This window comes from Muscardinus avellanarius (assembly GCF_963383645.1).
Source record: "Muscardinus avellanarius genome assembly, chromosome: 13".
Classification (NCBI taxonomy): Eukaryota; Metazoa; Chordata; class Mammalia; order Rodentia; family Gliridae; genus Muscardinus; species Muscardinus avellanarius.
Genome location: NC_137799.1, coordinates 16,753,869 through 16,770,732, shown reverse-complemented (window position 1 = coordinate 16,770,732; position 16,864 = coordinate 16,753,869). Strand labels below are relative to the sequence as shown.

General features: G+C 38.5%; 1 protein-coding gene across 1 annotated transcript in view; it reads right to left on the bottom strand.

Annotated features, from left to right (window-relative positions):
• Nucleotides 1-16,864, bottom strand: part of BRINP1 (BMP/retinoic acid inducible neural specific 1) — a gene marked incomplete at both ends in the record, with an annotated part of 143,267 nt that overhangs the window by 32,964 nt on the left and 93,439 nt on the right. Inside the window, one exon of the mRNA XM_080709307.1 lies at nucleotides 23-259. Within this exon, the coding sequence (XP_080565433.1) occupies nucleotides 23-259 (237 nt within the window). The remainder of the gene's footprint in view (nucleotides 1-22; nucleotides 260-16,864) is intronic.

Sequence of the window (16,864 nt, the reverse complement as noted above, 5' to 3'; positions counted from 1 at the left end):
AGTACTAAGTCAGGCTCTCTACCTGAATTCTCCAGGTCCTTGTAAGCTTCAGCCCAAGACTTGGCCATGTTGGCCAGCGTGTACTCCATGATCTGGATGTCAGTAATGGGGCAGTTGCACTGTGGGAACTCCTCGGCACACTGGCATCGACACTGGCTGTTCTGACACACGTACTCCCCTTCGCCATTGCACATGATATAACTCAAAGCTGACTGGACAAACTTCTCTTGCAGATACTGAGGAAAGATTATCTGAAGACCTGTTTGAGAATAACAAGAAGGGAAAATAGAAAGGTTAAAAAAAGGTGTTTCATTAACAGTTTCCAAAGGTGATACATAGGAATCTCGAACCGCTAGATTTCTTTCTGTGTAGTGAAACCAAGCTATTTCTGGGTCTACCCAGGTACAGACAGGACATGATCAGCCAAGCTTTCAGCAACATCAATTCTGCTCCCACATTTTGGGTCATGACCTTGGCTATCTCTGAAATGTATACTCTATTCTGTTATATTAGTACTGAGACTACAGCAGAGTGGGTATGTACCTTTTTCTATTTGGGGAGAAAATCTCTCTTGACAGCACCACACTATTGTTTATTTTTCTTTATTTCCTTCATTTATGCCCTTTCCCTTTTTAAAATATTTATGAACTGTATTTATGAAGAACAAGTTCTAAGATAGGCACTAGAGCTATAGAAATAAAAAAGGAGGAAGAAGAAAAAAACCTACACCTTGCCCTAGAGGTGTTTACAATGTAATCAGCAGGGATAGATGTAGACACGCATCCTTATAGCACAGCTTTACAGGCCTATAGCAGAGACAGCCATAGGAAGCCATAAGACTGCAGAAGACTGCAAACAACACAGCTTGGGCAGTAGGGAAACCTTAGTATAGGAGGATGAATTTGGGATGGTTGAAAACGAAGAAGAGTATATCATGTGAGAAAAGAACAGAAAATTATGTAATTTTGTTCTTCTTTATGGTTGAATAAAATTTTATTATGTTGACATGCCACATCTTTATTATTCATTCGTTGGTTCATGGATACCTAGGTTGGTTCCATAATTTGTGAATTGTGCTGCCATAAACATAAATATGCATTTATCACTATAATATTCAGACTTTACTTCCTCTGGGAAGATACCCAGGAAAGGCATAGCTAGGTCATATGGTAGTTCCATTCCCAGGTTTCTGAGGAACCTCCACACTGATCTGGACAGTAGCTGCATTGATTTGCATTCCCACCAACAGCATATAATAGTTCCTATTTCTCCAAAGAGATTTTAGGTAAATGAAGAGAGACTCCAACAAAGTAGTGGAAGAGAATTCAAGGAAAGAGGTGAGGGCATTTGAGGAGGAAAACAACTCAAATAATGCTCTGTGCATTTACAACATAATTATCACTAATCTCAGTAACATATACAGGGAATGGGAGGAGCCGAGTGGGATCCAAAGAGAAATACACCAGCCATGAATGTGTGTTTCTATTACTCAGAACCACATTGTGGTATATAAATACAATGTGCCAATCAAAGTACATTTTTTAAAAAAAAGAATAGGAATGAAATTCTTAAAAGAAGAATGTACAGAGCAAAGACTTAATAAATGAGTCTGAGAGTTCCAAATATATGAAATGAACTTGGATGGATGCAGGTGTGCTGTGGTAGGAAAACAGATTATACAGAGGGGCAGAGGCCAGAGTGCAAAAGGCTTTTTATCAACTAAAGGATTTGGGTTTTATCTTGTGGATCATGAGTATATGTTCATAGATTTTAAAATTAAAAGTGATATAATTAGAATGATGTAATTTAATAAGACCATGTATCATAGAAACTAAAATGTCAAGGGAGAAGGACATGAGAGATGATTAGTTTTCTCTTCTTTGCTCTTAAAATAAAGAAATACAGGACACAAAGGGGAAGTGGCTAGCTAATGATTTCAGAATAAAGAATCTTGAACATATTGAATAATATGTTCTCCATATTTGAGACATCTATTTCTTTGTTGTTGTTGTACTGGGAATTAAACCCAGGGGTACTCTACCTCCAAGCTATACTCCTGGCCCTTTTTAATTTTTGTTTTTAAATAGGGTCTCTTGCTAGGTTGTTGATAGTCTCCTTACTTGTTGAGGCTGTCCTTGAACTTGTGATCCTCTTGTCTCAGGCTCTAAAGTCCTAGAATTATAAGCATGCCTGGCTGAATCATCAAATTTTTATTTCTGAGAGTCAGTGATGGAGAAGGGTCTATCCAGGTAAGAAGAGAACTCTGGTGCCTTGAAATGTCACACAGTAAGCTCTTCATTCCCTATGGAGTCCAGCCAGAAGGGCAACTCTAGCTAGCTTCATTCAATGAGGCACATTCACCGGGAAGAGTTCTCTCCACCTCTTCAGACTTGATGACAGCTATAAGTATGTATCCTCCAATACATATTGGTTTAATGGTTTTTCTACAGACACTATGCTTCAGACCTGCTGAGAGTTGCATCCTTTGGTACATATGGGGGTAATGGTTTCTCTACCTACTGTGTAAACAAAGAATTTTTTTTTTTTTGGTGGTACTGGGGTTCCTGGAAGCCCTTCTACCTCCGGGCTACACAACCAGACCTATTTTTTTATATTTTTATTTGGAAACAGGGTCTCTTAAGCCAGTGCGGCTGGCTTCGAACCTGCACGATCCTCCTGTCTCCGCCTCCCAAGCGTGGGAATTGTATTTTTATTTGGGTTGCTATTTTTGTTTTTCATTCTTCAGGAATACCCATAATCCTACTCATCCGGGATTTTCTGGTACTTCCTACTTCTCAATAGTGTTTCTAGATTTTATCTTCCCTCCTTCACTATATATATATATATATATATATATATATATATATATATATATATATAACCCAGCTTGATGCTGGTTTTATATAACAACTAAAAACGATTATTTTGGGTGGTCATTGTAAAAAACAATGAAGATGCCTCCAGAATGCCTATTGCAGGAAGTCACAGTGTCATCGGTAAGAGTTGGTCATCACTACTGTGGTGCCCTTCTCATTACTCCCTACGTCATCTCAAGCAAATTGCTCAGCCTCTTCTTAAGGGTACACTCTCTCTTCGGCTCAAATGGAGATGGTTTTAATATTTACATCAGGTAGGTACCAAAAATGAAGACTAAATGAATGATCCCAGAAAGTTGTCTGGAAGGCTTCTGGGCACACAGCAAGCAAAGGACAAATGCTATGTAATCCAGTTTTTGATGTGATGAAGCAGACAATGATGATGATAGTGGTGATTATGTTACGCTTCTGATTAAAGGTTTGACAGATCAAAAGGATAATGAAGGTCCTTCCAGGTACATGAAGGAGCAGAAGCTGCAAGTATTTAATTAGAAGAGGATCATTTTCAGGAGATGGAGTCTATAGTAATTTGGTGAGCTTTCAGAGGAAGGAGTGTCTAGAATTTTGTGCCTGTCGAAACAGACTGTTTCGGTAAGATGCATCTCCACAGAAGGCATTCTAATAGAAAGAGATATTCAGCCAGACAATGGTCTACTGCAAAACTGCCTGAGCTCCATACCAATGAGTGAGGGGTCCATGAGAGATTGCTTGGGAAGGCTACTTAACATGGGTGTGAAACAGATGCCAAAAGGTCGGACAAAACAAATCAAATCGTAAAGTCCCTTTTAAACTGAGCCTCTGATTCTTTCCGAGTAGGCATTATTGAGTCATTTTATCTGTATCACAATTTTCCCTTCCAAAGCAAAATTTATTTTTAGCCAGTTCCAATCCCCTGTAGGCAACTGAGCCTATGGATTGGGGTTAAGTTTCCACTGCTTAAAGGAACTCTACAGACTATATTCTCAGCCCCATTCTTTGAGTGTGCTCATCATTTTTCCTCTCTCTTTTGTAGGGGGATAAAATATTCTATTCTTGGTCCCAGCCCAAAAGGAATTTGGGGAGAGCATTTTTAGAAAACTGCGTCAAATCACTTCTCTGTGTTTGGCAAGGATACAAAAGGCAGTATTACCTACCCCATTTAATGCAACTGAAAACAGATAAAGTTTGGGGTTGGGGGGTTTTCTGGGAGCAGCTGAGACACAAAACTAGCTGCTCTTTAAAAATGGAAACTCAGAACATGCCGAGCTGTCTCTGAGGCAGAATCTCCTGGGCGATTTCAAAAGAGAATAATGAAGACGTAGCAATTAAAAAGCACTTTTCTGCAAAATGTCATTACTGTTTAAAGTTACATAACCATTTCTACGGCAGCGGAGGTTCACACAGCAGTCACAGCTAGCATCGTCTCCCGATGACCTGTGTCCAACAAAGAGGCCCATTGCTGACCTCCTAGATTGGCGCCTGAATCCCGCTGGCTTCAATGGGAGTCATAAATAATTTGGAGGGGGATTTGGCCTAAGAAACCACTGTTTGAAAGATATACAGCTGCCGGCTGGGGTGGAAGATTCAGTCCCCTTGGTTCCCAAAGACACACACACACACACACACACACACACACACACACACACACACACGAAAACTGAGCAACTGAGCAAGCGGAGAGAGAAAAAGGCCACCATTATTGTTGCCAAGCATATAAATTTTGCCTCCCAAAACCCAGGAAAGCAATGGTTGAGAGTTTCATTTGAACACCAGCTCACCCACGCAGAACATATGGAATATTTTCCTTCCAATCTCTTTAACTTTTTAGAAAATCTTGTTCTACTTTGAAGTTGAATGTTTCCTGGTTCCGCAGAGTGAGCTGGCAATGGCTTGGTAGAAGTCCTGGAGCCAACTCCTTCTCTTTTCCTGATTCCTATTCAGGGGTCCCCAGTCTTTTCCCCACCTCACATATCTCCAATATACTTCTCTCACTGCATCTTCTGTGTGCTGGAGTCTTATTTCTTCTTCTCCCTGGTATGTGATGGTATATCTCTAGGTCTTCATTTCCCTCCTTCTTATTTTCTAATATTCTCTACTCAGAACATACTAAACACTTTGCCATTTTTCAGTCCCTAAAACATGTTGGCATTTCTCCTCCTACAGTCTCTGTGCTTGCCCTTTCCTGTGCCCAGAATTTTCTTTTTCTTGTTTTGTGCATGGCTCCTTTGTCCTGAAAGCAGATCTTCCCAGGGTACCCACATTGAACTGTCTTTTCTGTTTTATTTTTCAATAGAACCAATACTGGTTTATATTATCCTGTTAATTTTTTTTTCATTGTCCCCATTAAAGAGTGGGTTTGGGGAAGAAAAGCCTGTCTCTCCACTACAAATCCTGGAGTGTAAAATAAGGCTGAGGCCAGAGAACTAAGGACACTCCTTATTTCTCTTTCTCATTCCAACTGAAAAGAAAGACACCCTTTTAGGCTTTGGGAGTGTTAGAATTAAAAGATTAAGTAATCTGTCCAAAGCTTCAAAATTATTAATTTGGACTGAGTTCAGAAACACTTAAAGATCCTCCCACATCTCCAGTGGGAAGTAGCAAGGTCTAAAAGAAGATCTAGGGCTCAGGACCCCATTGTAGCTTCCAGCACTGAGCAACCTGGCAATGTCATAGCCTTACTAAAACTCAAGTTTCTCTAGCCTGTGAAGTTGAAATAAATATTCCCTTACTAATAAGGGAAGGAAAATATAGAACAGCACTATCTATTATGTACTAAAAGTTTCCCACCCACCTCCAAATTCTTATGTTGAATCATGAACCTTTAACATGATACTCTTAGGAGGCGGGGCCACTGGGAGTTGATTAGGTTTAGATGAGGTTATAAAAGTGGTGGGATTAGTGCTTTTATAGGAAGAAGAAATAGAAGAGTTCTTTTCATACTCCAAGAGCACAGACCAAGGAAAGACCCTGAAAGCACACATTGAGATAGCAAACTGTTCACAGACCAGGAAGTACTCACCTGACACCTTACCTGCTCATACCATGATTTTAGGTGTCTCATTCCCCAGAACTGTGACAAATAAATATCTTTTGTAAAAACTACCCAGTCTATGGTGTTTGTTATAGTAGTCCAAGCAGGCTTAGACAATAGCATAATTAAATGTGCAATACATGCTAAGTTTCTCCCAGTTGCCACACATCAGATCATGATCCATTACTGAACCAAGTATGTACACTTCTAGGGAAAGCTCTCCTGAGGGATAGACAGGCTTTAGGGGATATAGGTCCATGCCACGAATTGTCTAGAAAGTAGAAATGGCATATGAAGAGGCCTCAGCAACAAACTCCTTCCAGTTAGAACCAACATGGCCATCACTTTTCTGTCTAGTTAAGATCCAGCTCCTTTTATTTGTTTACTTGCTTCCAAGTTATATAATAGTCCTTGTGCCTTAGAGAAGATCAAAACTATGAAAGAAAGTGTGGCACAGAGCAGAAATCTGTGAGCTCATTAGAAGAAAAACATTTCTTATTATGAAAAAGGTTAAGGGTCCTGGTCCATTAGAAGCAGAGATTCTGACATTCAGAAAAAGAAATGAGGTTCTCTGCATTACTAAGTATCAGCCATTACAGAACATTCAAAAACAGAAGCATTTTCAGAGGGACTCTACACTGGATTCTTGGAGACATTCAATAGCACTGCTGATACTGCTGTCTACAGTGGGCAGCTGATTCACTTGGCCATGTTGTGTGAAGCTGGGGATGTCTGATGTATGGAAAGAAGTCTCCATTAAAGGAAGCAGCAGGTTTGCCAAAGACATAAGACCAAGGCCTAATTACCATCTTTAACCCTGTTGCTCCACTTGCTGGTAGGAATTCTTAGCTTCTCCCTTCTTTCTTCAATAATTGTTAGAGGAGATAAAGAGAAAATTTGATATATTTCTTATGTGCTTTGTACCCTCTAAGGAAACAGAGGGGCTATTTGAAGACTTAATACCAAAGCACAAAATTCAAGAACAAGAGAAAAAGACCTTGCTTGGTGATTAAAACATTAAAGTTGCACTATACTGGAGACATGAGATGTTTTTAAAATCTACTTCAGATATCTAGTATGTCAATGATTTATTATAAAAACAAATGAAAATGAGCTTGTAAATAACACTAATGGGAGACTTCAGAATAAGATGGGTTGAATTTTGAAACTTCAGCAGAGTCAAAACAGATAAAGAAAGGCAGCTCTAGATACAATAGTGGGGGCCATAACTTGAGCAAATATAGGTCAGTGTGCGAATTGATCTAAATCCTCTTCAAGGCAAAGGTCATCATGGGCTGTTTCTTCTAAGCTTTGCTTTGTTTTACATCCTAATTACAGAATAGAGTAGTATTCTTAATAGATTTTCTCTTCTCTGATCTGTATCATTAGATATTAAGTGCACGATCTCTTACAGTGCCAAAAGGAAGTGGAAAAAATACAGGTTCTATTTTGGTAGAGTGTAAATATTTTCCTTGTATGCTCTTGAATCAGAATGCAGCCCCCCGTAGATATCTCCAAGCCCTATAGGAGTCCCAGCTGTTGTCTTGGACCTGCTAAATTCTGCCTGTCAAAATCTGTCCGTTTCTGAAATGCGCAAGGTGGGAAGAACAACAAGGACTGCACCTCCTGCAAAAGGCAGACCTGATCCCCTTCCTGGTGAAAGCCCAGGGATTTCAGACTGGCAGATAAAGGACTTTATGGCTCACACAGCCAGGCTGAACTCCAGTGTAATGAAGGCATGCAGGTCAATTACCCATCTGTTTGTGTTTCTATTGCTGTGAATTACAGTATCCATCGCTGACAGCTCATTGGAGTGGAATGAAAATAAGACAATAATTCACCGGGTGAAACTGTGCAGAAAGGGCAAAAAGGCTATGATCTCATTCAGAAGTTCAGCCCTGTCTCTGTGATGGGTCATTTACACTCTGGGAAATGAAGAAAGGCAGCTACCTGGGTGAGAAAAGGGTGGGTTTTGGCTCCCTCAAGGTAAGAATTTGGAAAACACCCCCTAGTAGGTTGTATGTGTAACTCTCAATCATCTATTCTGCAGGATTTTGAGGAATAGAGCTGGAATACTTAGGTTACTACAAAGGTAGGAGAAGGAAAGTGAAGACGGAAAAACCAAAATCTTTTAACTATCTAAAGTTTTGAAGCACGAGACAGCTGCTTTTGTAGGGAGAAGACCCCCAATCATGGGAAGTATACTAGCAGTTTGAAAATTTAGATGAAAGGAATGCTTTGTCTAATGCCAAGATGCAAATGTCATGTGGAAGACTACATGTAACTTCATGTTCAGTGCCCTTTTCTGAAACCTTCTCCCATGAAGATAATAACATACCCCCAAACTCTGAACTCAGATATGTTCCTATGACATGTTTTGGCCAGTGAAATGTGAGAACAGCTGATGCATCACTTACAGAAACGATAAAGACCAACACATGAGTTCCTCATTTTTTTTTTTTTTTTACAAGACCACAGTGTTCTAGAGAGAAGCCCCTGGAAGAGCAGAACCATAACACACAGTGACCACCAAGCAGCATAAGTAAGAAACAAGGGTTCACCTTTGCAAGCCAGTGAGGTTGAGGCATTGCCTGCCAGCCGAACATGGTTTAGCCTGTTCTGACAGATATGGGAGCTGGCAAACTGCAGACAATGGGCCGAACTGATCTGCAACCTATTCTTTAAATAAATGTGACTGGGACACAGTCATGCACATGAAGAGTTGAGTAGCTGCCGTGAAAACCAGGTGGCTCACGTAGCCTAAAGTAGTTACCATCTGGCTCTTTAAGGAAGAAGTTTGCCAACCACTGTATTGGGTGGCCATTAAGATTCATTCCAACTTTCATTTTATTATGATTTTCTCTCAGTGCCGTCATTCTTTCATTGGTTAAGCCAAGATGGATGCAGCATCTAATATGTCCTGGGCACTATTCTTGGCTCTGAAGAAAGTTCAAAGAACTAGAAACACTGACTTTGCTATTAGGGGATTTACCTTTAGGAAGAAAATAGAGGACAATGAATAAATAATAATAGAGAAAGGTTTATACTGATAAGAGGCATTGGGAACAGGCAGACTTCTAAATGGCCATTTCAACTTTGAAAAATATAATATGGTACAAGCTATGGACTTGCCAAGGATAAGGGGGAGCAACTTATTTTTTTATTCAATTTCATAAAATTTCAACATGAAAATACTAGAAGCTTTGTGAAAAGGTTGATTCAATTTAAATATAAGTATATTAACAGAATTCATGTTAAAAAACAAACTTGATATCTATAAGAGTTGGTGCTATTTTTGAATTAACCAATGTCTTCAAATAACCTCTTCCCTATTTCCTCTTTATTACTACATCTTCCTACAACAAACATGTTCGTCCTCCAAACATGCCAAGTTCTCTCCTGTCCAGACTTTGCCTTTCTGTCTTACTGTATGACCTTAGGAAAATCAAAGAGGCTTAATTTCTCTGACCCTCAAGTTCATCAGGCAAGTTTCCTTGGTAGGGCTGATGTAAAAAATTAAGTAAGCTATTTTATATCTTGATTGTGATAGAGGTTACGTGACTGGACATGTTTGTCAAATTCATAAAAATATCCAATTCAAAGCAGTCAATTTGATGCCAAATAAATTATACATCAGGGAACCTAAAATAAAATCAAGTAAATAATACACACAAAGCTACAGGATATGTGTTAAACGGATGTGCAGGATACACATTCACTGGATGTCATTTCTTGTCCTTGCCCTGTTTCTTGTTGCTTTCTCTGGAGGCCTTAGGAGTCTCGGGTCACTCCTCTGCTGACAACTCCAAAACACCTTGAACATATCTCAAATTCTAATAGGAACTCTTATTGATTGCATTGCATTATATGTGCTTAAGTTCACAGTCCCTGTAGTTTGGCAGCTCCTTGAATGCAAGAGGCATTTATCATCCATTTTCTTGTCATCTATCACATTAGTAGGTAACTAGAAAAAGTATTTAAGTGAAGGTGAATTTAGACAAAATATTTTTTAGTGAGGACTGTGGTTCTCTGTTCTATGCCTAGCATGCTCTGCCTCTTATAAGAAATGTTCTGCCTTTCACTATAAGCTGAATCATTCCCAGTATTATAGCTTGAAACCTGAAGCTATTTTGTCTCTATCACAGTAGTCACAGAGACAAGTATTCAGAAAAAAAATGGAATATATATACATATATATATATACATACATGTACACACACACACACACACACACACACACACACACACATTATAAGAGAAAAAGGAATCTACAGGATTTGACCATTAACTCTAGCACAAATTTAGGTTGAGATGCATTACTATAAGTTATAATGTTCAAGGATAACTATAAAACGTATTTTGTTGCATTTTTCTAAGATACAACACACAGTACAAAATCATAGTAGGTGTTCAAAAATGAAAATATTCGATTCAGCATCTATTAAGAATATCTGCTCATCACTACTTTATTCAGCCAAGTGTTTCACTAAATGCTAAAGACACAGTGTCTGACATAAGGGGCTCCATTTGGGTGGCAAAATAAGACTAATAAATGTGCAATGACTTTAAAATATGCACAGATTTCAACATTTCAGTATGAGTATAAAAACAAGAGCTCACTACTTTTTTGTGTGGTACTGGGTATTGAACCCAGGGCCATTCTAACTCCAAGCTACACCCGACCCCTAATTTTTATTCCTTATTTTGAAACAGGGTCTCTCTGAGTTGAAAAGTGTCTCACTAAAAACTGAGACTGTCCTCAAACCACAATACTTCTGTCTCAGCCTCTCAAGTGCTGGGATTACAAGTGTGCACCACCTCACCTGGCAGCTTACTACTTTTGTAATGGAAGAGTTTCCACACATTATTTTGGACAGGATTGAAGCCAAGGGATATGGGTATTCCAACATTTGCCAAGTTGCTTGTCCCAGAATTTTAGGTTTTCAAATGTCCCCCAAGTTCAAACTCTTTCAGGAAACTAAGCACTTAATCCTCCTCTTGGGATTCATAACACCTAATGCACAGTTAAGGCACTGAGATGGTCCATAGTAAATAAATGTGTTTGATGTTATTTAATCCAGTGTTTTGGTATTTGTGAGCTTTGGCTAAATTACTTTGTGGTAAGTGGATAACCTCAAAATCCAAGTGGCTTCTGACCACAAAGGTTTATTTTTTGCTCTCGTATAATGTTGACTATGTTTTGGCTCTGTTCCAGATGCATTCTTCATTTTGTATTTAGACTGAAAGTGTAGCCTTTATCAAGAATACGCTATTCCCAAGGTTAGGGAAAGAAAGAAAATCACAGCATGACAATGTCTCCTAGAGGATCTACTTAGAGGTGGTGTACTATGTTCTCTCTTATTCCATTGGCTAAGGCAAATCACATGGCCAAGGCCTATAGGAAGTGGACAGGTAGTAAAGTTCCCCACAGTACAGATATATAATCATGTAGCAATTCACAGAAACCTGCAAAATATTCTTAGATGACTCAAAACTATAACACAATTGTGAAATCTATTGTAGGACATGCTGTTGTTCACATCAAACCTTTTAAATTTTTAATTACCATATGATCTAGCCATTTTAATGCTTGGCATAAGTAGAAAAGAATCACTGACAGGTATTAAAACAAAAACCTGGATATGAAGGCTCATAGAACTCCACTCACATGGTCAAAAGGTGGAAATGACCTAAACGTCCATCTGCTGATGAATGGATAAACACATTGGTGATATAGTTAGATGTGAAATCTCCCCTAGAGAACTCTTTTATTAATATTCAGGGTTGATATGGCTAAGACATGAGAGTTGTAATCTCAGCAATGGAAAAATCTATTGCTGTTTACTGGTTGGATTTGGCTAGAGAAGGTGGGTCCCTGGGTCTGCGGCCTTGGGGGCTATATGTGGTTCTTCCTCGCCCTGAGATGCCTCCTGATTCCAGCCTCCATGATGTGAAAGCGAAGCCTTGAGCTATCCTTCTCTCCACCTTTCACCATCCCTGGTGTTCTTTAGTTTCTTGGCCTCATATGGACTAAACCCAGAAACAATGAGCTAATAAATCTTCCTTCCTCTAAATTTATGTGGTCTTTGGATTACATGGCATATCTATATACAGAACACTAACTAAGCCACAAAAAGGGGAACCGATACATGCGACATAAAGGAATCTTGAACATATTAAGTAAAAAAAAAGCCACATGCAAAAAGAAAGAAATCACATATTTTGTGATTTTGTTTATTTGAAATATTCAGAATAGGAAAAGCTGGAAATAGAAAAATAGATGCCAGTGGCTGGCAGGGGCGGCGGGTAGAGAATGACTGCCTCATGGGCACCAACTGTATTCTTTGACATTGAAAGAGTTCTAGAAATAGTGATGATAGTTGTACAACATTTCAAATGTGATTCAAGCCATTGAGTTGTACATCTTAAAGTGTTTAAAATGTTAAATGTTATGCTGTCTATATTTTACCACAATAAAAAATTAGTTTAAAAGAAAATGAAGTTGACAGTTCAAGTGAATGTAAATCAGTAAACAATTATTGAGCACCTACTATGAGCCAATCACTATATGAAGGAGAATTGAACTGTGAGCAAATAAAAATGCATGTGGTTTTCCACTGTTAGGGATTTAACCTACAATTCAGTGGCAGTTATATATGATTGTGCCCATGATATTAGACTGAACGTTTCGAAGTATAATCAAGGCATATCAAAAGTGCTGCGTCTGCAGCACAAAAGGAAAGTTTAATTCTAAGGTGAATTATGAGGGAAGCAATAAGGGTTGACTCGATCGTTTTTAAAAACAAACAGGTACCATATCTCTATGCAGTCAATAAACTAATTATCTTGGGTGTCTTGTTTAGATGCTGGCTATCCTGATGCCTGATTTCTGCACAATCAATGATATCGACAAAGAATCTAATGGGACATGAGTTTTTAAGTACACCGAATGATCATATCGACCATTCGTCTATCAGGATTTCCATTCTGCATACCTGGACATGAGTTTATTAGAAAGGAACAGCCCCAGATGACCACATACCAGGGTAACTCCCCGTTATGCCATCTCTAAACATCAGCTCACAGGCCTCTGTGTGCACATACTCACAATTCCCACCTCTAAGTGTGGGTTCTGTGTCCCTCCGGATTTCAGGATTCTTCAGTCAGAGTTAGCACTTTTATAATATGAAGGACCTGGAAGGTTCTAATGCCAAGTGATCCTCTATTTTAGTTTTTTTTTTTTTTTTTTTTTTGCAGTACTAGGAACATTTTACCTCCAAGCTACACCCCCAACCCTAATTTCTTTATTCTGAAACATGGTCTCACTGAGTTGCAAAGGGCCTCAATAAGTAGCTTTGGCTGTCCAAGAACCTAGATCCTCCTGTCTCAGTCTCCCAAATGCTGGAATTGCTATAGTGTGCTCCACTATACACAGCTTTTTTTTTTTTTTTTTTTTTTTTTTTTTTTGCTATAGATCCTTTTAAGAAAATTAGAGGAGCTATGAAAATCAACTCAATGCAAACATATACACATTAATAAGTAATTTTATAAAATTCACAGATTCTCTTATTGGCTAAGGATATAACTCAGTGTGAGAGTACTTGTCTACCATATGTGAGAACTTAAATTCAATCCCCAATACTTCTGGTGGAAGAGTTGAAAAGGGGAGAAAAATCAGACTTTTTAAAGTAATAGGATATGTGGTGCTGGTATGCAGAAAGAAATATAAAAATATTTGCTTTAATAAAAACCATGAATATTATTTGTGTTTCCCAAGCTGAGAATCAGTGTGGTATAAAGTTTAATATTACTAGCACTGTGTGGATCTGGGCTCAAATTCCTGCTCTGCCACTCCAAATATGATTAACTTCTGTACACCTCAATGTTTAAAAAAATCTGATAAATGGGGTTGTTTTGAGGTTCACATAGAATATTGTAAAAAGAAATGAGCCCTCCACTAGGTACATAATTATCTATAGAAAATAGCTATGATGATTGTAAAATCAGGATTTTAGATACAGATTTTTTTCCAATTAAATGCTAAAGGATTCCTGGAGGCAGATATGCTCTTCTTTTTATTTTGCAGACTGAGATATCTAGGAAAGCTCAGAGATGCAATTCATTAGTTTAAGGACATAATCTCTCAACTCCTCTCCACTAGTCCTCTCCATTTTCTCATCTCTTTTGTACTTTTCCTGAAAAGAAACCTCCTTCCCCCTGGACATGGCAGAGAACAAGGTGCTTCTTGACAGAGGAAAGAAAAGGAATATGTGTATGTTTCCATCTGGGTGGAAATCAGCAATCCCATTTTCCATGAGGCTTTTTTTTTATTGAACAGGCCTCATAGAGCCACAGGAAAGTAGAAAAATAGATTCTCACCAGTACCTTCCAGGCCATTGCTAATGAGACAACTGGTCAGAAACCATTGCCTGTGACCCTAGACAATTATTTTGGTACTGTTGGTTAAACTTAGGGACATTTTACTTCTGAGCTCTATCCCCATACCATGTTTTTTAATTTTGAAACAGGGTCTCATTAAGTTTCTGAGGGTCTCACTAAGTCATTCAAGCTGTCCTTGAGCCTGTGATCCTCCTGCCTCAGCTTGCCAAGTACTGGGATTACAAGTAGTGCACCATGCCCAGTTAGGCTCATTCTTAATGAGGAACCTCCCTAAAATCAATGATCACTTAATGTGATTACTAGCAATGATCACTTACTGTGCCACTGTTAAGTCACAATGCAGTATGGAGTAATGAAGGCGTGGGATAAGATGGGAATTTATATAAAAAAACGACCTTTTCATGTCCTCTCTTCTGCTCTTCAACCCCTACAGTTAAGCAGGGATCCATTACCTTATACTCACAACACTTTCAGCTAACTGAGCTCCCTGTAGAAACAAAGTAGCTTTGGAGTTCAGGTTCCTGGGGGACCTTGGAAAAGAGAGTTTCTTCCTTGATTTATTCATTTGTAGCATAGAGACATGATCCCTAATTCTTAGTTGGTGGGCAAATAACTGGGCTAATGTACAGAAGCATGATGCTCACAAAGGATTAATAGTTCAGAAATATTATTTTTAACTCCTCTCTTACATTTTCTTCTACTAACTACAAAACGATTTTGAAATCATTTCGATCATTTTTACTCCATTTGTGATCTCTAACTATTGAGAAAAAGGATTACTAATACCAGTCTTCCTTAATTTCCTCCTGCTCTCTCCTCCTCCTCTTCTCCCTCTATCCCTTTTCTTCTCTTCCCCTCTCTCTCTTCCTTCCTATTCTCCAGCCCCATAAACATCTTCTTTGCATTGGTAACTAACCACAATCATACAAAAATCCAACTCAGTATATATATACACACACACACATATATTCTGATGCCTATGTCTATGGCACTGCATCAATACTAGGAAACAAAAATGGGCAAGAAGAAAATCACTTTTTTAAAAGATGACTATAATCTAATGTAATATAAAAGATAAAAACACAAGCAACAGATATATAATAAATATACTGCAAAGCAAGTTAAGAAGTAATCATGTGTAAAAGTGTAACTGAAGAGCTATACAGGAGCCAAAAGAAGAAATCTTCTATCTAGTCCTATTTTTGTGCATGTGTGAATGGGAGATACAATTTCTAGTAGCTCCTGAAGATAAAGCAGATGCCAAGGAGATTGAGATGGGATGGAGATACCAGTCACCTTTGGTAGAGGATAAAGTGGAACAAAGTCAGATGGGTTGGAAAAAAGATGAATTGGAAGGAAGCTGATCTACATGGCTGCATGGTTCATTCGCTATTATTGGCTTCAATTATTTGTTACTTATGTCTTTCCAAAAAATGCCCATCTATACTCCTCCAAAAGACTTCATAGCTGGAAGCAAGGAAGTTTGATATCTCAACATGGAGGGCCTCAAATGCCAGCAGGGAAGATAGTTCTTCCTAGCTCATCCAGGGGCCTCGAAGAGCCATTGAAAGATGTTAGAAAATGGTCAGACTAATTGTCTACCTTTTTAGAAAGTTTAATACAAATAGATGAATTAAAGTACACTGAACACCAATCCATAAAGAAATAATGACCAAACTAATGTTTATCATTTAAATGGCCAATGGCCGAGTATGCAATATATATATATATATATATATATATATATATATATATATATATATTTGGTTAACCCTCTAGACTGTATTTCTCCACTGTGACCAGCACAGTGATAGTTCTTAATATTTGGTGTACTGTTAATAACTGCTGAGCTCTTGTGGATTGATTTGCTGAATTTCTACTCAGTAAGAAACCCTGAGCTTTTTCATTCAGCATATATTTAAAAGCACTTGATATCAGTCAAGCACATACACCATAGAAAATAAAACAAATGTTTTGCAAACAAGACATTGATAGAGGTGGGAAAAATAATACCAAGCTTTTTTAATGCTAAATTTGAGCCAGGAAATGAGAAATAGTCTTAGAAACAGGATTCACTTGTCTGAGATCAGTCGGTGAGCTAAGGACAGAATTGGTACTTGAGTAAAGTTTTTCTGGGTCCAGAGCCTTTTCTTGAGACTTCTATTCTACACTAGATATTTTTGTTTAAGGAAAATCAATTAAAAAGACTATAATGTAGAAGGTAAAAGAAGCAGAAGAAGCTAAGTGGCTCCTCTGAAGAGGCAGCAGTTAGAGGCTTTGGTCGTACATCTCCTGCCTGGATGGTGCATCATCTAAAGCATTAGAAAGAGTGCAGCCCATTCGAAGGATGCTCTCCATGCAGGCAAGGCACCTCGATGCTCAGCATAGTGCAGGTCCTCAGCAAATAGTCATCAGCCTGTGTAATCAGTGCCATGTGGGATAGGAAACTTCGAAAGGGAGAGAAAATAGACCTCAATTGGGCAGATGAGTTTGTTCATTCATTCATCCTTAAATTCAGTCTGCAAATGTTTTCTGACCCCTGTATATGAACCAGGCTCTATGTATTGTGCTTAAAAGA